This window comes from Plutella xylostella, chromosome 28 (genome assembly GCF_932276165.1).
Source record: "Plutella xylostella chromosome 28, ilPluXylo3.1, whole genome shotgun sequence".
NCBI lineage: Eukaryota > Metazoa > Arthropoda > Insecta > Lepidoptera > Plutellidae > Plutella > Plutella xylostella.
In genome coordinates, this window is record NC_064008.1 from 579,378 (window position 1) to 603,979 (window position 24,602).

A 24,602-nucleotide genomic window follows, 5' to 3' on the forward strand; every position below is an offset into this window, starting at 1 on the left:
ATTACGTATAAATATTTTGAGTTTGAATAAACTTGCGATTTAAATAAACCCCTAATATTTATAACTGGTCTCATAATCCCTTATTCCCAGGGGTATGATAGTATAATACGTGCATCAGAATAATAGATGGTGTTAGGGGTGTCGATCACTGTTGACATTGATGCCTTTAATTCCAAGTGGCGCGTGTTGATACGACCGATAGGCAACCCTAATATTCAATTTATTGTGTACTTAACTTTTGTAAAGAACCTATGAGGGGAGATCTAATGTTGCTAGGTTCAGCTAATGTTAGAATTAATTCAATTTTATTTAAAGAGAAAAAATATTGTTTTTTTGCCTAATACTTTCCTTTAACTTGAAGAACAATTAATACCTAACTACTCACCTACATAGTTGTTCAGAATGTCTAGTAATGAAAGTTGGAAATACAGTTCACAGGGATTGGTTGTTAAATAGATATTTGATTTTAAGTTTAGAGATGTTTGTAAGTATTATTTCATGTAAGTACTTACCTACTTATAACCCTCCTTTTTTCAGTACGCAGAAAAAAGTATAATTATAATGAACCTAAGTGTAGCTTTCAGGATTTCTCATTCGCCAACACCAGTCCTCATGAAACGCAGAAGCTACTCAGTAAAGTGTGTTTCATAGAGATAAGAAAGGGGAGGAGTAGGGGAGGGAATTCACCAGCCAATGGGGGAGGAAACGTCAAATTAACCCCTCCGTTAAAAGGAATGATTTGACCGGAAGAGACAAATTAATTAAAGCGCCATAAAATCTCGATTAGTGTTAAGATTATTAAAAATGAGCATAGAAAAATACGGTTATTAAAAGATGATTTTTACAGTGTTCTTGGATTAAGGGGTAAAAAGTTTTCTTTTCTTGTCATCGACATAATTAAGGGTTTTCAGTTTATTTTTAATTTATAAGGTTGATTGTTAAATCGTGTAATCGCCTACTTATTCTCAATCATACCTCAAAAATAAAATCCAAACCTTATCTTGCAATAAAATAAAGTGTACTTAGGTACCTTGATACCACTTTGAAGTGATCATGTAAGTACTTAATTCTTTTTCTATTAATACTGTCAAGGTGCGAATTCTCATTGTAAGCAAAAACCCTCGCAGTTTACAAAATAGAACTCATAAGCTCATAAATATCATCTCAACACCCTGTGACTCACATTAACTACCCCACAAATGACAAATAATCCAAAATCATCTGAGCTGAATTAAATTCAACATGGCGCCGACACGTGACGTCATAAAACAAGATGGCGGATTACCGCTTATCGGCTGCAAACCGGTTATTTGTTCGCCAAATTGATTTCCATTACTTTTTAGGGGGAGATTGATGTGGCTAATATTTATTTTATTGCCAAATTGATAAACTTTGGAGATACCGAAGCATTTTATTTAAAAAACCCTTTGTTCGTACAAAAAATATTTAACCAAAATAACAGATACCTACCTATGCTATTTGAGCTGTATGATATTGCGGGTGACATCTGTCAGCTAGTAATAATATGTATATGTAGCTTGATTTGATAAATATTCCTATCTGCTGCTCCTAGACGGGTTCGTTATCGACGTATATAAACGTCACTATATATCCTTATTCGCCATAAATACGACGCTGTGATTAGTAAAAATTGAAAATGAGTAGAACGCGCATTAAACGAGTTTTTGGACGTCGATAACGAACCCGTGTAGCAGCCGCTGATAAACGCCATCCTCATAATTCTATACCGTGCAAAGTGTAACAATAAAATCACATAATTCACAACTCAGTCTTAGCTTTGCTCTGCTCATCATGCCACCTCCTGAACTCAGTGACAGCTGTAAACACATCCTGAGCCAATATGGCTGGTTGTTCGAAAGCTATGAAGTGGCCTCCGTGATCCAAGACTGTTGTGTTGAGGAGGTTCGTGTATTTTGTCCTCAGGATGGAGGCTGGCTGGTAGAACAGCTCGTGTTTTGCTTGGAGCACCCACGTCGGTACTGGGGTCTTGATGCTGCAATAAATAACGATTGATAGTGTGAAATTTATAAAGAAAAATAGGGTGAGAAGGTAAAAAAAGGGTCAGGGAGTTCATTGCAACACAAGCGCAAAGGTGCACAAAGTATTTTTTTTTGAAGTTGTATTTTCCTTTTTCCTAAAAACTATCTGTTGTCCTTGACGAAGAAGAACGACGTTATACATTTGTGTGTACGTATCTTTCTAACTGTCCAAAGCTGTTGCCCGAGCACAGGATTCGAAACCTCCGTTTACGTTGCGTATCGTCAAATGTCACTGTCAAAATGTAAGGCAAATTTGTTAGTTCCAAAAGTGGCATTTGTTTTTCCATGTTAGGTGGAATTTCACCAAACGCTAAACGTATTTAGTAGCCTGTCATACGTCTGTCAGTTAGTACAAAATGTGTTTAAAATTTGATTTAAATACGTTTAGCGTCTGGTAAAAGCGACCCTTCGTGTAGATTCGAAAATAGTATCGAATCCTATGCTCGCGCCTCTGTTTAGTATCGAGGCAGATAGATTTATTAGCAATACTTAGCTAACATTTATTTCTCTCTGTTGTAACTCTTATCAAAAACCTCAACACAAATACTCACTCATCCAACTTCATGGCCCTATACTTGGACGACATGGTCTCAGCATACAGTCGCATAGACGTAGTTACGCTGTTTGGCACCCAGTACATCATCAAGTTATCAATGAGGGCATCCCTGTTCAGGTGCGCTGGGAGGGCCTTGGTGCCTCGGACGGTCCAGGTGGCGAATTTCTCCAGGATATACGCCGCTAGGCCGGCAGGCGAGTCTGATACGCCGACACCTGGGAAATAGATTTTGTCTCTGTTAGTTTCATCGAGCTTTCGTCCAAAGATATGCTGATCGCTGTATACAAAGGGTGATGATCGCTGTATACAGGTTGTTGCAAAAAGGGTATACTAAGACGAAACCTATATGTGCAGCATGTTATATCTAAGCACGAAACTGAAATCAGAATTTGAAAATAGCCGAAAAAAAAAACATTTTTCATAGAAATTTTGTTGGTCACGTGACTTTTTACTATGGAGAATAACCTTTTTTTGTACCGAATTTTGAAATTCTGATTTCAGTTTCGTGCTTTGATATAACATGCTGCACATATAGGTTTCGGCTTAGTATACCCTTTTTGCAACTACCTGTATAATGGAATAGAATTATCTTTAATGATCACCATGAACGGAACACACTAAAAATACTAGTAACAATGAACAATAGGCGGCCTTATCGCTAAAAGCGATCTCTTACAGGTCAGTTACAGAGAAAAATACCGCTGTATGACCGTCGTCTATACCTTAATTGATATTAAGTGTGTTATTTTATTACTAAATACTATACAGAAAGTGTCGCAAATGTGAAATAGTGAGCTGTAAGGTTGTTCCACGACTTTTAGAAATTCGTAAAAATTAAACAAGTCCCCAGTTAAAAGTCACCTGACTGCAATTAGCTTATGGAATATTGTTTTCTAATGTGTCATAAGTCCTACGAAAGCCAACTAGTTTAAGCGGCCTGTAGGGCGTCCCATCCACGGTTTTCACTTCCACTTACCGACAGTATCAGGCTTAGTGCTCTGCAGGTGCATGTACCCGAACTCCTCCATCACATACGACAGCCAGGTGCCGAGAGGGTACATCCGATCCGCGAGGTGCTCCTCCACTATGAGGGACGGCATGATGGAGCCGATGAGGGTCTTGAGCATGGTGCAGAGGTTCTGAGGAGAAAGGGGTGGATATTGGTGTGTTGGCTTTATAATATACGGTCAGTGCTGAAGATCTGTGATTCCGTGGGCACTTCTTCATGAAAGGACTATCAGCTACCTAACTGTCTAAGGTCAGTGGTTTGGAAGACGTCCTCTTTACATTTGCATGATTCCTATTTAAGAACTCGTCTAACCCACCGTTATAGGTTGAATTTTAGATTTTAGGTAGGTACTAAGGTGTTTAGGTGCTGAAAAGGAACCTATCAATTTTACTTTGTAAATGCACGGCGCAACTATCAATGACAACTGATATTATTGTCTAATTCTTCCACCACGGTCATAAACCCTCGTTTTACTCTATTTTTGACACCATTGAGTAGAGGGTACACCCGAGTCCGCGTTGTTCTATGTTTGACACCGACATTCTATGAAGAAGAAGGCAATGTTAATATGAGGATTCTTGGTTATGGCAACAACAATACTCACATTAACATAAGCCATGTTGCTGTGGAACCCGACGACCTCCTCAGGGTACAACGTGGCCATGGCAGCCCCGATGACCGCGCCCCAGTCGCCGCCCTGCACGTAGAAGCGCTGGTGGCCGAGTCTCTTCATCAGGTTGCGAGCTATGACTCCCATCTGGGCGGCGCCTAGACCCGGACGCACTGCTGGCTGGAGGTGGGGAAGAGGACTGTTGGGTTTATTTGTTAAAGGCAAAGTATGAAAGACATGGAAAATTATGGAGGAAGACATTATTTTGAAAATTACATTTAACGATGGTTGTGGCTAGGTAGGGGTCACTTAAGGCCTCTACACACCAAAGCCGCTGACCCAGCGGCCTAGTGCCGGCGGGTTAATATAGTACAAAATGAGGCCGGCGGGTTGAGCCGGCGGCCTGAGCCGCCGGGTCAGCGGCTTTGGTGTGTAGAGGCCTTTACATATTTGTAATCGTATTTTATGGTCAACCAAATTCAGCTTTCCACAACTTCATAAACGAACCCTCCTCGTGTGCTATTCTACTTTGAGCAATACCCGCTTGCAATACACGCCGTGTAAAATCAGCCGCCTCTTAATCAGACAAGTGTCACAGAAGTTTACTCCAAGTCACTTACATCAGAGAAACCATAGCCCGGCAGGCTAGGGGCTACCACTTCGAACACTACGTTGTGTCCAGTCCTTGGCCTGGTCAGCAGCGGGATGACTTCGAGGAACTCTCGCACGGAGCCGGGCCAGCCGTGGAGGAGCAACAGGGGGACTACAGTTACTCCGGGCTTCACCTAAAGGGTAACAGGTATTGGATATTAAGTTGTTTTCTTGGAAGATGCTAGGCCTGCATTGGGCGATTTCGGGTGATGATTTTCAAGTATTATAAGGAATGGTGAAAGTATTTAAAATGAGGGATGCGAAAGATTTTAATTCAATAAGAAAAAGGTGATAGATGCTCCCGCAGACAGTAGCTTAGTAATAACGAGATATTTTCTCTGTCTTTAAGTTTATTAATATTATTAAAAAATGAGACGAAAGCTTTAGAGGATTTTAATTAACAACATAATTATCTACAATGGTTAATTATGATAAGTATGACACATCATAATCTGGGTTTAATCTAAAGCAGGAACAATAATAAGGAAATTGCGAAGCGAAAGTGGAGATGGATTGGGCACACTGTACGAAGAGGAGCTACGAATGCCGCAAACGTAGCTTTTGACTGGAGGCCACCAAATGGCAAGCGCTCCCGTGGACGCCCTGTCCAGACATGGCGCCGAAGCGTCGAAAACGAGCTGCGAGCCGCTGGACTAAGCTGGAGCGAGGCCAAAAGTACAGCCGAAGATAGGCGGAAGTGGCGGACGTTAGTGGAGACCCTCTGCACCTCTGGGGTGCCATAGGAACGACAACAACAACAACAACAGGAACAATAATAAGAGATAATCTCACCTCAGGCTTCACCCTAATAAAATGAATGTCAAGTCCTTGAATATTAGTCTTGAACTGCGGGAACTGGTTCATGTACTGCTCTCGCTTCTCAAATGGATAGCTCTTCGACCAGTATTTGAGGATCTCCTCCAGTTGGTTGGAGTTCATACCGTACTCTAGAGCCGTGCCTTCTAGTGGAGGGGTCAGCGGACGGTGGTTGTCGAGGCGGGAGCGGAGGTCTTTTATCATCTGGAAGAAATTGTTACCATATTTTGTTAATCATGGCCTTTCCATAATACAGAAAGCAGAAGATTTATTCGCTATCTGATGATTGTGAAACTCTATTCTATCGTCGTCAGAGCGTCAGGGCCCACCATATAATCCTAAGTAAGTATCTATGGGTACCCGACTTATGGATTGTTATCAGCTAAGTGCAGTGCGGTGCATCCGTATTTTGCAGGATATGGGCCACTTTATGATTATAGTAAACTAAAATCATCTTTCAGTTTACTATTCTTACCACATTTGCAACATCCTGCATAAAAATTGCAATCTGCTAATGTTAAATGTACATCATCATCAACACAGCCCATCACGTCCCCTCTGCTGGGGCACGGGTCTCCTTCCAACGAAGGATGGATTTTAGGCCTAGTCCACCACGCTGGCCTAGTATGGATTGGTGGAAGATTAAAACCTATGCTCCTAAATCAGTTTCCCTTACCTCCTCAGTAAACTTGACTTTAAACGGCCTAATCGTGTGGTCCACCTTCCCTATCAGCTGCTTGGGCCCCCACCACTCGTCGGTGAGGTTGGGGGGTGAGGGGGGGTGGCAGTCCTTGCACAGGTACTTCCAGGTCAACGCCCCCGCACCGAGGAGTAGCGCTAGGATGAGGACGAGCTTGCCCATCTGGAATGTGAGGGAAGGATTGGTAATTTAGTTTACTTTTGCAGGTTATGAAATCTGTAGTCTAGATCTGGTGTCCGACACAATAGAAGTCTAGCTGCTTAAATATTGCTTATTTAAGTATATCGGCAATATCAAATTATTCTTTATCTTCGACTGGCTCTGGTAAAGTTGAACTAACCGTTGTGAGAGGATTTGCCGGTCAGATGGATTGTCAGAGGCTGATGTGCACAGATGCACAGGTATATTGTATAGTAGGTAGTTACACTTAAGTAGTGGTTACTCCTTTCATGCATCAATTTATTAGACAGTGATTTATATACCTATCTGATTCACCATATTGTCTGGATAAATGTGATTTGTTTATTTAAATCATTCCGTATCTGACTGAAGCATAATTTAAGTGATATAATTATAAGTAACCATTTTGTAGATAAGTATATGATTATGCTGTCGATTTGTAGTCTCATTCCGAGACCTAGACACATAACAGACTAGATAGGACAATCAATAAATACCTAATCATAAATGTACCTACTTTTATACTCGTAACAGCGATAGAAATCAAGGTGAAATAGACAGCTTTGCATATTTTATAAGAGATGTGCAAGAAAATCGATATGCAAATGAATCGTTTGATCGTTCTATCAATCAAATTTTTCAGCGACAGTAATACGGGTTCGTTATTGACGTCGTTAAACACGTTTATTTCGCGTTCCACCTATCGTATTACGTATTTACAGCGAAACGCGATAAAGTGAACGTTATCGACGTAGGTAAACGTCACTGTGCCGTGTAGCAGCAGCAGATGTTGTTAAAGAATATTCATATTGTTTGGTGACAGGGGTTTACATCTGGGCAGTCAGCGACTGACACCTAATCTCAACACTCAATCTTTTATTGCATCCATAAGTAAGTGTTACAGGCTACGTACTACAATCTGACTGGCTACTCCTATCACTAACGCGACCAAACGCTAGCCAAGTGTTTGTCACAGAAACACAGAAGAAGATATTTCATTGGGTAGCTCTATAATGCACAGAATTCGCTGCCCAATGCATTGCATTATAAAGCTTTTCACATTAAATATATGCAGAACGATAGATAGAACCAGTCCAAATAGGTATTTGGAAGGTTATTGCACTGTAATATCACGAAGTAGTTTTTATAACAAAATGATTCGTATGTTGATGGAACTTAGAGCTAGAGAAGTAATTTAAAATGGGTATTTTTTTCCTTTTTGTTGGGCCGTGTAGCGTGAACACCGTTATACGTAAGTAGTAATAATAAGTGTCCATTAAATTGTACTGTAAGTAATTTTTAATTGTTCTACCAAAATGACGTAGGTAATTAGTCCTTAAATTTTTTATAAGTAACTTTGTTTATGTAGATTGTAGACATGTAAGTAGAAAAAATATTTATTTATTTAAACACTTTATTGATACACAAATTACATAGTTTAAAATAAAAGTACAAGAAAAAACAATACAAGTATATATATATGTCGCAGGCATCTGGTTTAATCTCCTGTTTGATTGAACCACTAGCCCGTTCATTAGATGGCGCTATTCAGTTGTATGACTAAAGGACAACTCGTCAAGTCGTTGATTGTAACGTTCGACGTCTTGACTGAACGTCATTCAGCGGAGTCGTTGAATGGGATATAGTATAGCAACTTTTGTAATGTCTGGTTAGGGTGAACATGACCAGACAAGAGTCAACAAAAAGACTGTGTTACAAAGCTCTTATCTCACAAATTAACTATACAATAACAATAAACGTACGTGGGTGGATTTCAACAAGTCCTAAAAAATCTTCATTTCCGTGGACTTTTTTATCTTAAGGTTTTTTATATTAGAAAAACGCTTTTATTAAAGTTTTTGTTAATGTTAGTGTTCTTACTAAATGGGTAGCAGATAAGTTAAAAACTTAACGAGATACGGATGATTAAAAATTTCGTGCCACGGCGATGAAACATGCGTTCACGGCAATGAAACAAGCGTCCACGGCAATGAAACAAAATTTCCACGGCAATGAAAGAACTGTATACAATGGAAATGAAAGAATCAATCCACTGCAATTTTTAAAAAGACTGTGAGTGAAACGCAAACTTAGACAGGCATGTATGGCAGAAATATTTGGATAGATATTGGAACGAAAGAAAGAACAACAGTATGTATAAAAAAATAAGAATATAGTATGGAATTCTCTAAGTAGCATTGTGGGGTCCGTATTGCGACGTATAAAACAAAATGTTTTATTTCACACTAATAACGTTCACAACATATAATAAACCTTACCTATTTTTTTATTTATTTATACTTTATTGCACAATTTACAATCGTAATAATGTACAATTAGGTGGACTTAATGCTAAAAGCATTTTCTGCCAGTCTACCTGCAGGAGGTACAAGGATCAAAAAGTACGGGTGTGCAAGAAAGAAAAAAAAAAGATCAAAACATAATTATGATTGTGGAGTTCCTAAAATAAAATAATACCTAAACCCTAAAACTAAGTAAATAAATATATATATGACCCTAAACCTACTAATACCAAAATACTATACAATACATATAAATCCTAAATATATACTAATGTATACACATATATATTATATATATTATATATAACATCTATATTTTTATAAGGTATAATACCCAATATGTATACTGTTCATTTTATGTAAAATTCATAAAATATACTATAATATGACATGTATTCTCTGTGCTGAATTACACAACACCGGCAAAACACCTAGCACCAAAATATAAACATAGGTGCGGTTAGGTGTACATGTTGGTCAGCTAAGCGTCTCTCTACATAGCGCCAATAATAATAACGCAGTCAAAACTCCTTGCACCAAAACCTAAACATAGAGCGTCTCCCCATGTAGCCCCGCTTCGCTTTTGCTGAACATGTGCACTTAACCGCTCCTCCTCGCTTTTCTCGTCATCGCACCAATCTTTAGGTTGTGGTGCTAGAGGTTTTGATGGTGTTGTGTAATTTAACACAAATTATGTGATATGATAGAATATTTTATGAACTTTATGCTAAATCATAGTATATTTTAATTGGTATAATAATATGAAATGTACATGTTGTCATCATCAGCCTATAATCATCCAATGCTGGACATAGGCCTCTCCCAAGGAGCGCCACAACACTCGGTCCTCGGTCTTCCGAATCCAGCCACTACCGGCTACCTGCCTATACTTGCATATTTTGACAGCTATGTTGGTAACCTTAGTCCTCTGACGTACAACTTCTTTTCTGATACCATCCATTAGAGAAACCCCAAGCATAGCTCTCTCCATAGCACGCTGAGTGACTTTAAATCGGTGGACCAGTCCCACCATCAGTGTCCAGGTCTCTGCACCGGGTTCCTCTCATTTCGCCTAATCTTTATTATCCTAAACTCATTTCGCATAACTCGTAAGGTCTAAACTTTTTTGGTAGAATCGTCACTTTGCCAAGACTTATGTGGCATAAGACTCGTTTCGTCTAAAACTCTTTTGGCACAAACTTGAAACATCTAAGTCTCGTTTGCTCAAATTGTTCGTATTGGTATAATCTTGTTTCTCCTAATATTATCTTAATAAATACTATATTCAGTATGTTTTAAATGTACAAATTGTGGTATTTTTCTCCTACATCCCGAAAATCACGATATTGAATGATCAAAATATCGAAAGTAAATGACCATTATAATTATTACAATCGCCATTAAACCCCATGGGATCGAAACCTAAAGGTAGGTGCGGCGACGAGCAAAGCGAGGAGGAGCATGTTAGGTGCACATGTTTGTCGAAAGCAAAGCGGAGCGCAGCGAAGAGGAGCGGAGCGTTACCCACATAGCGGAAAATTAAATACCTAATGCAAGGCACCAGTTTGCGCTATATAGGGAGACGCTTCGTCAAAGTTAAAGCCAAATGAATATTAGTAGTTTTTATAAGCTATGCCATAGTATTGTTAGGCTATTTGAGATTTGACCATACCGTTATTAGGCTAAATAAGATTATGCGAAATAACTTGTTACTAAACGATATTTATGCAATACAATTTTCGGCGAAACGAGACTTTGACCAAACGTTACTATGCAATACGAGATTAGGCAAATAAATCTTAGGCCAAAAAAGGTAGAACCCTCTGCACCATATGTCATAACTGGCAGGGCGCAATGGTTGAAGACTGTTGGATGCGCCTTTCAGCCTCCTTGTCGAAGTTGCTTCTGCCTAGCCGAATAGTCTGCCTCAGGTTGTCATATTATTGCACAACTTCGATAGTTGTCTCACGAACGATCACCGGCTCCGGTTTTATGTGAACATTCTACATGACTTTTGTCTTGCCCAAGTTCATACGGAGGCCTACACGTTGCAAGCAGCATTAAGGCCACTTAGCATCCAGATGAGTTCCTGCAGAGATGTATGTTCTATTATATTCTATTCTACTATCCGTGGAAGGTGTAAGTACCTGCACCTGGCTCTCTCGAATGGGACCTTTGTGCAATGTGCATATCCCCAAGGTCTAAGCTGCTGCCTTTCTAAGCTTGGACCATTTCCCACCACGCTGGTCCACAGCAAGTTGGTGGGTTCACATATTATCTAGATGTGCTAAATCTATAGGTAGATATGCAGGGTTCTTCACGATGTTTTCCTTCACCGTAAGAGCGATGGTATACATTGTATTTAAATTCAAAGGAACACATTGGTACATGTCAGCGCCGGAATTCGCACCCGCATTATTGGAGTGGGAAGCGGGCGCTTACCCGACTGAGCTACCACCGGTCTTATTTATACATAAGGTTCATTATAATTATGTTGTGATTGTTATTATTAATGTAATATTATATATTTCGTTTTTATATATCGCGATACGCACCCGTTTTAACGCACTGCAAAAAGAGGTAATTTGACTAGTTCTGTAGGTAATGTCAGTGATCGGTATTACCTGTATTACAGGTAAAAGATATGTTACTTTGCCTAATCATACATACCACGGCGATGAAAACATAAGTCACGGAAATGAATAACCTGGCCACGGAAATGAATAACATAACCACGGCAATGAATACAAATTATTTTACAAGACATGGCAATGAAATTTTTTTCATTGCCGTGGTTTTTTTTTCATTGCCATAGCAAATATTGGCCACGGAAGCCACGGAAATGAAAGCATGGCGATGAAAATCAAGGCATTAAATATAAATAACTAAAAAAGTATTAACTATTCGAAGAAATAAACACTTTATAAGGTAAATATTTTCAAAAAGCTTTCTTTTGAATGCTTACTCTAGAAGACAAACTAAATTTTATAGAAGTTATATCTATCCACGGCAATGAAAGAAAAAATGTCCAGTCCCCAAAATTTTTACTGATTTTCACTATAGTGCAAAAACGCGCGTACCGATGTACAGTGGCCTGCGCCTAAAAGTATGCAGGCACGGTCCGCACAGTGATGCCATCTAGTAAAAACCTTGTAACTACAACGTATTGGACGTGTGTTTTGATAAGTGCATGTTGTTGTTCTATAAGTAAGAGTGTTTGAGCAGTACGATATTGTTTGTATTCGCTGTTTTTACTACTGTGTATATTAGGTAGTTAATTTCTTACAATTTCGTCATAGTGACTGTGGCGTAGTTGTTAAGGCGTGGCGCGGCGGTGCCGCATGAGTTATTACGAATTTGTTGATACTTACTTCGCATCCTGTTATTGTTTTTTGTGACTTTAAAGATCATAATAAATGATAGAAGTTTCCTTTACTTTCTTTTTTAATTTTTTAATTCGATTAAGGATTTGTTAGTATTTAAAAAACTAAATTAAAATGATACGAACTACCTAAATTATAACTAAATCAATAACACACTTGATGGGATCAATAATCAACAATAGTTAGTAGCAGTCAGGTGCAATGTAGCGGACGACTAACTAAAACTTGCTTCTTTTTATTTATTGAGTTGCTCTCATAAGATTGAGGGTAGAACTATATATTATTATTATAATATATTAAGTATATGTGATCATGAATCCCAAAGTTCTTTGAGACAATACAACACTTGCGTTCCACTCAACGTTTTATAAATCGCTTTGGCTTCTAAATATTACTTATCGGTGCTTACTACTGATATCAAGAATGTTAAAAGGCATTTAAAAATAAAAACCAATAGTTTTACTAATTAGTGGAGGACTTGAACACAGGGACCTCATGCCGCCGCATCAATTCATGAATGCTTAACCACTCAGACTATCACCGACCATGATAGCGTTCTCGAAATATGCTATCATTATGCTGTTATTATTACCGCCACCGCCCCGTAACTTATATTTACAAGCTGGTTACTAGATGGCATTACTGTTTCCAATTTGCCTGATTACTTTTAGGCGCAGGCCACCGTACCTCCTTCCACGTCAAGCAGTTAGGCGACACTTGTAAGAAACGATTAGCGCACTGAGGGGGGCACCCAAGTTCATAGGTAAAACAATAGCCTTGATCATGTTTAGGACACGGCGATGAACAGAAGTTCTGGGACACATGAATTTTCACTTACCGTTCGTTATATCCTAACTAATATTATAAATGCGAAAGTAACTGTGTCTGTCTGTCTGTCTGTCTGTCTGTCTGTCTGTCTGTCTGTCTGTTACTCTTTCACGCCAAAACTACTGGACGGATTTGAATGAAATTTGGTATACATACGGTCTAGACCCTGGGAAAGAACATAGGCTACTTTTTATCCCGGAATTTCCACGGGAAAACTTTTTAAGGCGAAGCGAAGCGCGCGGGAACAGCTAGTTCTTTATATATTTCAATAAATGTATTCCGTGACAATACTTTAACTATTAATGTATCAAATGAAACTAAGTTTAACTATCAATACTCAATATTTTTTCATCAATGAAGAATAATACAAAACGTGGTAACGTGGGGACAGACACGGCAATGAAAGATTTGGGGGTTTAATATTTTTTTTTTAAATATCCATTAATCCTATTAATAAAATATTTAGTGCTACACATAGATAACTATTTCACTTAACCGGAAAAAAATATTAGAAAAATTATAACTTGGTTTTTTAGTACCGATTTCATTGATGCCACGCAATTTTTGGCCGCGGGAAATTCACCCACGTATGTTGTTTATAATTATCTAGTTACGCCACATTTTTTTCTTTGAAACTATCCGCCCGCGGCGTAATAATAGGTAAATCCATGTTGTCACACTATTTTAACACAAATAACGCACTTTAAAGCTAATTTATTTGCAAAAAACTAACAATATAGGTGCTTTTTGTGTCAGCTGTTAGCTGTTAGACGCCATATTTGTTTTGTTCACCACCTGACTGATTTTAAGTCAGCTAACTAGTTGGATGTTTTGTGACGCTTGTGCAATCAACGTTCGGCCTAGTCATTCAACTAAGCAGCGTCATCCAATGAACGGGCTAGCGGTTCAATCAAACAGGAGATTAAACCAGATGCCTGCGACATATACAAAGGCGGACTTATCGCCTAAACGCAATTTCTTCCAGTCAACCTTTATGGTGTGGAAATAAAATGATTGTAGATAATATATGATTGGTCCGACCGATTTCGGCCATGGCGACCACTTCGACCCCTAGTTCTGTTGGCGCGCGTGCGCCCTAAGATGGCTTATATAGCCGATCTTTGCGGCGAACCCCCTTGCACAGTGTGGGCATGTGAGTACGCCGCCGACATAATTATAGTTGATGGCGGCAGGTGGACGAGCTTTTAGCTGGTCGCGTTTCGCGTCTAATTCAGCTTTACGCTGCAGCTCGAATTCGCGTACTCGCCTTGCCACCACCCTGCGCCATTCAGGCCGTTGTGCCGCCAAATCTTCCCAACGAGAGGGCTCAAAGTTGCATCTTTTCATGTGCCGCTTCTGAACATCTTTATATCGGAGGAGTTGTCCGCCAGGTTTCCGCTTACCCTCCTCTAGTTCAGAATAAAAGATGCGCTACATATACAGGGTGGTATACGAATATATACAGGGTGATTGGAAAGTAAATGTATTCCTTTAAATGGGTTGTAGTCGAAGGAATTTCCAGTCGATTGAACCCCATAATGCATTATCCGAAAATCAACCATTTCTGAGTTACTTAAGTTTTAAGTTTTTTTTTAAATTTTGCCAAAATTTATGTTTAAAAGCAAAATATTTCAAAAACCAACGATTTTTTTAATACTTTTTTGACTGTTATGCATTGGTGATACCTTAGTCAACTAATCAGAATCATTAATTGCGTAATATTTAACTTAATTTAGACACAGTGCTTCAAAATAGATGAAACATTAAGAAAATTTTAAGAAAGATGAAAATAAAAAAGCTAATTTATAAAAGAATTTTATCTGACAATTTTTCAGGCACTACAGCTTAAAAACATAATCAATTTATAAGCTTTAAAATGACATATTCCAATCTAAAATCGATTAAGGTATGACCAAGATATAGCCAAAACAACCGCATAGGCGGGCAAATCTCAGTAGGGAAACAAACAAGATTTTGTTCAAATTTTAAGGTAAAATGTCTTATAACTGGACTTTTTAGAGCTCCGAACCGTTTCCTAATTATTGTTCTCCGATAGCGCGGTCCCTCAAAGGCACAGATCGACTACAAGGTTGCTTCACCGAAATAATGCTTGTCCGATAACACGGTTAGCCGAAAGTACTTTTCGATGACGATAGGTTCAAAGATAGAATGCTTTTTCGACTGCCCAGTTTAACCACCAAATTGCATCTCCTATAACACTATTCGGTGAAACTTTTCAGCTAAAATATTTGGCACAGTGTTTGAACACGTTGAATTTAAAACAATCATTGTCAAACAGTGCTATTGTCACGTGCAAGCATTGGCCAGTAGGCCAAGCATGTTTTCGGCGAATTAACCGTCGTCGAACAGTAGTTTTATGGAACCCGGTTGTGAAGAATTATTTTGTTTTACCAATCATAATTGAAAATTACAATCGGCTAACCGTGTTATCGGACAAGCATTATTTCGGTGAAACAACCTTGTCCTAGATCAGTGCATTTGAGGAACCGCACTATTGGAACACAATAAATTGTAAACGGTTCGGATAAGTCCAGTTACAATACTTTTTACCTTAAAATTTGAACAAAATCTTGTTTGTTTCCCTACTGAGATTTGCCCGCCTATGCGGTTGTTTTGGCTATATCTTGGCAATACCTTAATCGATTTTAGATTGGAATATGTCATTTTAAAGCTTATAAATTGATTATGTTTTTAAGCTGTAGTGCCTGAAAAATTGTCAGATAAAATTCTTTTTTAAATTAGCTTTTTTATTTTTATCTTTCGTAAAATTTCCTTAATGTTTCATCTATTTTGAAGCACTGTGTCTAAATTAAGTTAAATATTACGCAATTAATGATTCTGATTAGTTGACTAAGGTGTCACCAATGCAAAACAATCAAAAAAGTATTAAAAAAAATCGTTGGTTTTTGAAATATTTTGCTTTTAAACATAAATTTTGGCAAAATTTAAAAAAAAACTTAAAACTTAAGTAACTCAGAAATGGTTGATTTTCGGATAATGCATTATGGGGTTCAATCGACTGGAAATGCCTTCGACTACAACCCATTTAATGGAATACATCGACTTACCAATCACCCTGTATATATATGTTTTTAGTAAAGTAAGGTAGCGTAGAGAGTGGGCCTACGATCGGTCTTTTAATGTTGACTGTATGGAATGCCAGCTGAAAATATGGTAAATTATGGTTCCTAAGTATTTATTCTTTACATTGAGTTTTATAATACTTAGGTACCTCATTTATTTTTAACTTTTAAACGTGTATTTTTGTCGATGTAAACCTACCTACATAAGTACATACCTATCTTAGTACCTACTTACTGAATTTGTTTTTTACAAATAAGTATTGAAATAGCAAAGAATAAAATAAATTATTCATTAGCGAAATCTACGAAATTAGCTGTAAGTCCAAAGTCTCGTTACGTTATTTACTTAGGTAAGTAAGTAATCATTAAAAATGGTTAGGATAGGCCCTACATGGACCTCTATGGGCTGGCGATGATGATGATAAAATACCTATTGACTTTGGAAGAACTTAAAAATATGAATAAGAAAACTTAATTAAAGCGATGCTTATATCATAGTGCGGTAGAGTCTATTTAGGTGATTTTGATTGATGATAATGAATAATGGTTGAATGCTGGTCATTGTTATGTATCTATGTTTTGATAGTAGGCAAACATGCGTGATAGTGAAATAATTATAATTTACGAAGCATGGAGCTTCCAAAGTTAAAAGTTCTTTTAGGATCAGCTGTGTTTTTTTTCATCTTACTTACTGATGTTACAAAAACTGATGATAGTCGCTTACTAGAAGGAAATATAACTTCAAATTTTATATGTTTGTAACTCTGTATTCATTTACATCTAAAAACATAAGTAATTATTCTTAAGCACACCTACTTTAATAAGATTTACAACCAATAAAGTACAAACTTAATAAATGTAAATAATTCCACCTTTGCTTTTTCACGGTCACCTGAGAGTTATCAATCCTAATCAACCTTTGAACTCTATTCACTAGGTAACTAAGGTTATATTTCCTTGCACGCTCTGCCCTTTATAGGGTCAACACAAAGTGAACCTATATTGGATTTAATTATACAGTAGATAATTGTGTAAAATTACTTACATTTTAAATTATTTTATTAAAGTCCAACACGTTAGCTCTACACTGAACAAAAACTGACACTGCTCTATACACTTGATATTCTAAAGAACTGTTTTATTCAAATCAACACTAAAACCTTAAATCTTAGACCACAAGGCTTATAATCTCTTGGCACACATAACTGTACAAGTTATACAGTATTTGTTTACGGCCAACTGTTTAATGCGGTTGAGTTGACCCGTATGGAGAGTGGATTAGAGTTGATTTTGGTTTGTGAATGGAGAGTTATAAGTTTGTATCTGTGTTTCTTGTTATCAAATCGCCGGCCGGCTACTTCGGTGTCTTTGGACGAAGTATGTGTGACGTAGTGTGTTGAGCCGGTTGTTAAATAATAATTTAGTAAGCCGTCAAAAGAAGCCAAGGGGGGTCATTCTGCATCTATGACGAAAAGTGAAGTTTCCACGGCTCTTTCCTGTTGTTAAACATGTCGATTGCGCGACAGATCTCGTTTTTTTGTTTTTCGCCAGTATAGAGTTACAGTTAAAATATGTACACGACATGTACACAACTTATAAATTAGAAACACACTTGTCCCACGCAACGTGTTGGGCACTATAAGCTATAAATAGTTTATTCAGATATGGATCACCAAAGTGTTAGAAAGCCAATCGGGTTGTGAAGGGATTCTTGCTGTATTATCAGCATATTAGTAGATACTTACAATTTTATCACTAAAACAAACTATAATGATAACTATAATAATCAGTCTACTGTAGTTTAGACTGTAGATAAGTGAAGTTCTGTCTCGAATCCAAAAGTATGTTTTCTAAATTTGTGATTTTCGCCATTTTAATTCTCATACCGGCGTGGATAGTTTATAAGTTTAATAATACGAAGCCGCCTGAGTTACCGGAAGTGGATTTAGAGGAATGGTGGGGACCGGGGGAGAGGAAACCTGATGACACGAGTGTTAGGAGTTTCCGCATCGAATGGAGTAAGGAGGTAAGTGGAAGAAGTATTTAATAGCTATCCTCATCCTAACTTCCTAACTAATATTATAAATGCGAAAGTAACTGTGTCTGTCTGTCTGTTACTCTTTCACGCCAAAACTACTGAACGGATTTGAATGAAATTTGGTATACACATGGTCAAGACCCTGAGAAAGAACATAGGCTACGTTTTATCCCGGAATTCCCACGGGAAAACTTTTTAAGGCGAAGTGAAGCTCGCGGGAACAGCTAGTTTAGACATAAGTCTGCGTTGCGAATTGAATTTTTGACTTATTACGTACTAGGGACCTACAGTCCGACAATGCTCTATTTCAAACGAGTAAAACATACGAAACCTTTGTTTTTTACCTTAAATGAATGAAGAAGTATAAATAGGTCTTCAAACGTACCACGAAAGAGACATAAAGCGCCTAACACATTTATTCGGCAAAAACTTACTTCATAAAATGGCTAATCTTTGAATAGGCGCAGATGTAGACCTCGTTTCGTTGTGTCTTGTGGTCGATTTCCCGTTTCTGGTTGCATTTCAAACTATCATGGTGAATGTTCGTTGAGTCTTCAAATAACTGTCCAGGGTGCACCAGACTTTGTTTAGAGTGCTTACCTACCTGATCAGTAGATGTAGCTCCGCTCTACTAAGTATGTCCAGGGAGTCCCTATAATTATTTTACATTTCAGATGATATCCGACCTCAGACGCCGGCTAGCCAATCACAGGCCTTTAACGCCCCCTCTCGAAGGCATAGCCCACCAATACGGGTTCAACACGGCGACGTTGCAGCCAATCCTGGACTTCTGGCGGGATGGATACGACTTTGAAGCGAGACTGGAGTATTTGAATAAATTCCCGCAGTATAAAACGAAGATACAAGGCCTGGATATTCATTTTCTGTGGGTTAAGCCTAAGGTATGTATTTTGCTTCTTCTGCCCAGTTTCCTGTGTTGTTAGTGACAAATGAGGTGCGCGAACAGAGCTTCTTCGAGTGTCGTATCACCTTTTTAGTCACGTCAGTACCTACCTACGACTAGTATGGGTGACTATTTACGTAAACGAAAAATGTTTACGTCTTCTTCTGCATACGTTATCTGTCTAAAGTCTCATAATAGTTTTCGCTAGAGGCACTACTTTGTATGTGAGAAAACGTATTTTTTATAGTTTTAGATTTAGACAAACTGTGAAACCTGTACTAGACATACAGCGTACAGGCCCACTGCACCGCACTGTGGTGTGGAGTCAATCTAGCTAAAGTAGTTAAAACGACCGAATGGCGTAGTGGTTAGTGACCCTGACTGCTGAGCCGATGGTCCCGGGTTCGATTCCCGGCTGGGGCAGATATTTGTTTAAACACAGATATTTGTTCTCGGGTCTTGGATGTGCCCGTAAAATGGCAATAGGCCCGCCCCCTATTACATTGGGACTAACATAACACTCTGGCGAAAAGTGGGTGCAGCAATGCACCTCTGCCTACCCCGCAAGGGAGTACATTAGTACAAGGCGTGAGTGCGTGTTTTTTTTTTTTAGTTAAAACGAATTTCGAGCGCGGATACGTATAAGTAACTGGTAGAAAAATGCTGCTAGCATTACGTTCGCCTTTGTACCAATTTACTTTGTGCAATAAAGAATTTAATAATAATAATAATAAGCCATCATACATGTCGCCATTTAATCGACAAAATTAATTTCACACACATTAAGGTGGAATTTCACCAAACGCAAAACGTATTTAGTAGCCTGTCAAACGTCTGTCAGTTAGTACAAAATGTATTTAAAATTTGATTTAAATACACTTTTAAATACGTTTAGCGTTTGGTAAAAGTGACCCTAAAATACCATTTCAAATAAAGATCTACTTATGTACTTTTCTTTGCTACATTGGCAGTGACACACAGTAATAGGTATTAGAAGTTTTTATGTTTTATTTCTACAATATATCAACTCTAAAAACAACAAAACAGAGCCGCGAGCACAGGATTCGATACTATTTTCGAATCTATACAAATATATGGAAAAAGAACAGTGCAGCGAGCACTGAGTCAATTTGTTTTTCAAAACAAATGTCACTTTTGGAACTAACTTTGCCTTACATTTTGACAGTGACATTTGACGATACGCAACGTAAACCGAGTTTTCGAATCCTGTGCTCGCGGCTAAGGAACGTGAGTAGCTAAGTAAGTACTATATAATATTATTTATCAAATAATTTCACACACATTTATAAAACATTGCAAAATAAATGCTATTAAATCTATGTATTAAATTGAGAGTTTTCATTTGTTTACAGGCTTTCAGACTGGGTATACTTATGCTGAAAATGTTGAATCTTTGTTGTAATATCTTCAAGATTTTGGCCATTATTTTTGTGGTGAGTAAATTTAATTATTATTTTATAAGAATTTAATTTAATACTTTTTCACAATATAGGTACCGTGTATGATTATGGTATGTTTCTTTTATTTGGGTATATAAAACAGCTAAAGTAGCTTATTTTGATTTAGATGACATGTCTGGAAAAATCTTTCGCTAGTTTAGCCGAGGTACAGTGCTCCAAAATTTATAATGCGCATAGAAATCTTTGACAGATCGGCTATTTTCGATTATGTGACACATGATATTGACTCCTATTTCTTTCGAACAAGGTGCAAAATGCAAGTGTTTTTTTAAGGCTCTTACGATTTAATGATTCGGGTGTGAAGATCTGCATGTGCATTATTAATTTTGGACAAGTGTAACTATTCTGATATTTAATTTTAGAGTAGAGGTAGGTACTAAGTATAGCAAAAATTAACTTAATCACATAATCCGTTCGAATCAGACATTGCTTTTTCTACAACAACGGCGCTTTGCTGATGACTACATAAGCTACCATAGTGTACCTATTGCATGAATAAAGCATGCTTTTAATGATATTTTACCTATTACCTTTCTCATGATAATTATAGTAGTATTGATCACTATGAAGATTATGACTACTTCAAAATATGTTTTATATATTTATTACCTCCTGCAGGTTGACTGGTAGAGAATGCTCTTAGCATTAAGTCCACCTGATTGTTCATCTACTTTTGTAAATTGTGCAATAAAAACATAAAAAAATATATGTTTTCTTTCAGACTTCGGATCCAGCGGTTTTACATCGGCGCTTTTCTTCTGATTATGTAATATAATTAATAACTAAAACTTTAATGTTAAAAAGTAAGTATAAGTACTGAATAATCGTCATTTCACTTACCTCTTTTGTTTCAGGTTGATGGTCAAATTGACGTGCAGGAATCAGGGCAGTGGAAGAAAACGTGGTAACATTTTGATGCAATAAAAATTTAAAAAATGTATCAGTGGCTTTTGTTTCCATGATTTCAGAACGTTAATAATTAGCGCTGCCAGAAAAAAATCTTAACAAGGACACTAAAAAAATATTGCCATAACAATTATTTCTGTACTTTCTAAATGTCTTCTTCTTCTTGGCGTCCTATGACCCCCCCGTGGGGCAAAGGGCAGACTTGGTCTTTTAATTGGTAACAGTAAAGAATTTTAATTACAGTGATTTAATTTAAGTATTTAATTAATTTAGGACTCTTTTACATAACATTATGTATGAACCTGTAAGTATTAGGGAAGTAAAGTGTCGATATAATTATAAGTATTCGTTCTTCCTGACCCCGAGACATGGCATTGGTATCGACGTAGATAACCATCACTATATCGCAATTTGTGTTTAACGCAATGATGTGATTTGTGGATCGTGCTTTAACCCTTCGTCAACTTAGTGGGCTATATAGACAACTAGCTGTTCCCGCGCGCTTCGCTTCGCCTTAAAAAGTTTTCCCGTGGGAATTCCGGGATAAAAAGTAGCCTATGTTCTTTCCCAGGGTCTATACCGTATATGTACCAAATTTCATTCAAATCCGTTGAGTAGTTTTGGCGTGAAAGCGTAACAGACAGACAGACAGACAGACAGACAGACACAGTTACTTTCGCATTTATAATATTAGTTAGGATTGGTTCTCAAGTAGTTAGGTAAATAAGTTTATCTACGCCAATCAAGATGCCATGCCACAGGAGCAGTTACGCAGAAAGGCCTCAATCCACAACTTCGTCAAAATTGAGTTATATACTAGAACATGCTATTTAATGTAGGGTCTACCTGTCAAGAAAACAAACACAGTAAAAAACCAACTACAACATACTTTTTTGATGTGGGGGACCAACCCACATTGTATGAAACACACATTTTTTAGTTTCACATAAAGGACTCAAACTGTTTGAGTCCTTTTACAGAAACGCATTTCCTATGAAACCATGAAAAATTTAGTTTTTCATAAAAGACTCAAGCGCTCTGAGTCGTTTTAGAGAAATACGTATTCATTAAAAAAAGACAATTTGTATTTAGCAGAAAGGACTCAACCCGTCTGAGTCGTTTTAGAGGAATACTTATTCATTGAAAAAAGACAATTTGTATTTAGCAGAAAGGACTCAAACCGTCTTGAGTCGTTTTAGCGAAATACTTATTGATTGAAAGAAGTCAATTTTTATTTAGCAGAAAGGACTCAAACTGTCTTGAGTTGTTTCATAGAATATAAGTTTTTAGTAAAACAGTTCAAATTTTATTTGGCAGAAAGGATTCAAACTGTTATTGTTCCGTCTCTTGGCCACTATTCTGTCACCGCATTTTTCCACCTTCCGTCCCCCCACGAGCCAAGTATCCTGCCACTCCCATTTCAGTTCGGCGACCCGCATACCGACGTTGAACACTTTCCTCTTTTGACGGATCACCACGTTGGGAATACGTCTAAGCGAAATACTTAACATGGCTCGCTCTATAGCTCTTTGTGGAACTCTGATTCGGTGCACAGTTTCGTTGGTCATCGTCCATGTATCGGCACCGTATGTTAGTGTGGGTAAGTCACATTAGCAATTAACAATCCATAAGCAGCGTCGCTCGACTCTCAAACATCTATCAGATTCATACAAGTTACGCCCGATTTGATAAGCGAGCGACGATGCCTAAGGATTGTTAATGGCTAATTTTCGGTGGTGGTAACTCCAAAGGAATGTCACAAGGTGACTTGGTTCTCACACGACTGTCGGACCCGGAACCAAATCGACCACATTTTGATCATTCGAAAATGAAGACATTCACTTCAAGATGTTAGAAATACTTAAGAAGGGTTGCTAAAGTCAAGAGTGATCACCACTTAGTGGTTGGAAAAATCTGCTTGACGATAGCGGGAGCTCAGAAGCGGGCCACAAGATCTGCCAAAGATGTCGCTGTAAATAAGCTGCAGGACCCAGAAGTCAGAAGATAACTTAGTATCCAGATCCACAACAAATACCATCAACCTACTAAGTGTGGGCGACGCGCCTCAACCAAAGATAACTGCACTGGCATTAAAGACATGTTTTAAAAAAGTTGCGAAGAAATAATAAGGCACAAGGAACACTTAAAGAAAGAATGGATGTCTAAAGGAACATGGCATATGATCAACTCTCCAAGGAAGACTTAATATCGAACTAGACGGGTACACTACATAATTCCGAATTACTTTTTTACGAATATGAAAATAACGATTTTTAAAATTTCGAATTTCATAGTTCCGAATAATTCACAATCCCGAATTTTAAGTTTCCGAATAACGAAAATCACGAATAGTTTATAAACGAAATTTCAAACAACACCTTTATTAAAATGACGAAAGTCAATTTTCCGAATATTATTATTTCGATGTTTCAAAAGTACGATTTTTTATTATATCGAATTGTTAAAATTACGAATCCCGAAGTTTTAATATTCCGAAAATACAAATTCCCGAATGTTTCTTAGATAACAAGAAATGGTTATATGAATAATGCAGCATAATGCGTATAAAAACAATATTTTTTAAGCTATTTTGTGAAACGCTCCGCTCCGCTTCGCTGCGCTCCGCTTTGTTTTTCGATATCTATGTGCACCTAACACGCTCCTCCTCGCTTTGCTCGTCGTCGCACCTATCTTTAGGTTTAGGTCCTAAGGTTTTTAAGTTTAAACACCATAAAAATCCAAACAATTGTTTTGCTCTAAAATTGAAACGCTCCGCTCCGCTTCGCTGCGCTCCGCTTTGTTTTTCGATATCTATGTGCACCTAACACGCTCCTCCTCGCTTTGCTCGTCGTCGCACCTATCTTTAGGTTTAGGTCCTAAGGTTTTTAAGTTTAAACACCATAAAAATCCTAGCAATTGTTTTGCTCTATGTTTGAAACGCTCCGCTCCGCTTCGCTGCGCTCCGCTTTGTTTTTCGATATCTATGTGCACCTAACACGCTCCTCCTCGCTTTGCTCGTCGTCGCACCTATCTTTTGGTTTTGGTTCTAAAGTTTTAAAGACTTTTATGTTTT

General features: G+C 37.9%; 2 protein-coding genes across 2 annotated transcripts in view; one reads left to right on the forward strand and one right to left on the reverse strand.

Moving 5' to 3' along the window:
* Positions 1–1,386: 1,386 nt before the first annotated feature.
* On the reverse strand, positions 1,387–17,403 carry LOC105389233 (juvenile hormone epoxide hydrolase). Its single transcript, XM_011560326.3, has 8 exons — positions 17,246–17,403; positions 6,379–6,564; positions 5,679–5,906; positions 4,856–5,020; positions 4,230–4,415; positions 3,593–3,755; positions 2,612–2,831; positions 1,387–2,014 (listed from the first exon to the last, which is right to left on the reverse strand). Exons 2-8 carry the CDS (start codon positions 6,562–6,564, stop codon positions 1,780–1,782), a joined length of 1,383 nt encoding a protein of 460 aa, XP_011558628.3. The 5' UTR covers positions 17,246–17,403; the 3' UTR covers positions 1,387–1,779.
* Positions 17,404–17,988: 585 nt separating this feature from the next.
* Positions 17,989–24,602, forward strand: part of LOC105389248 (juvenile hormone epoxide hydrolase) — a 45,923-nt gene continuing 39,309 nt past the window's right edge. Inside the window, exons 1-2 of the mRNA XM_048631270.1 lie at positions 17,989–18,226; positions 18,913–19,140. Coding sequence (XP_048487227.1) covers positions 18,044–18,226; positions 18,913–19,140 — 411 coding nt within the window. The 5' untranslated portion in view covers positions 17,989–18,043. The remainder of the gene's footprint in view (positions 18,227–18,912; positions 19,141–24,602) is intronic.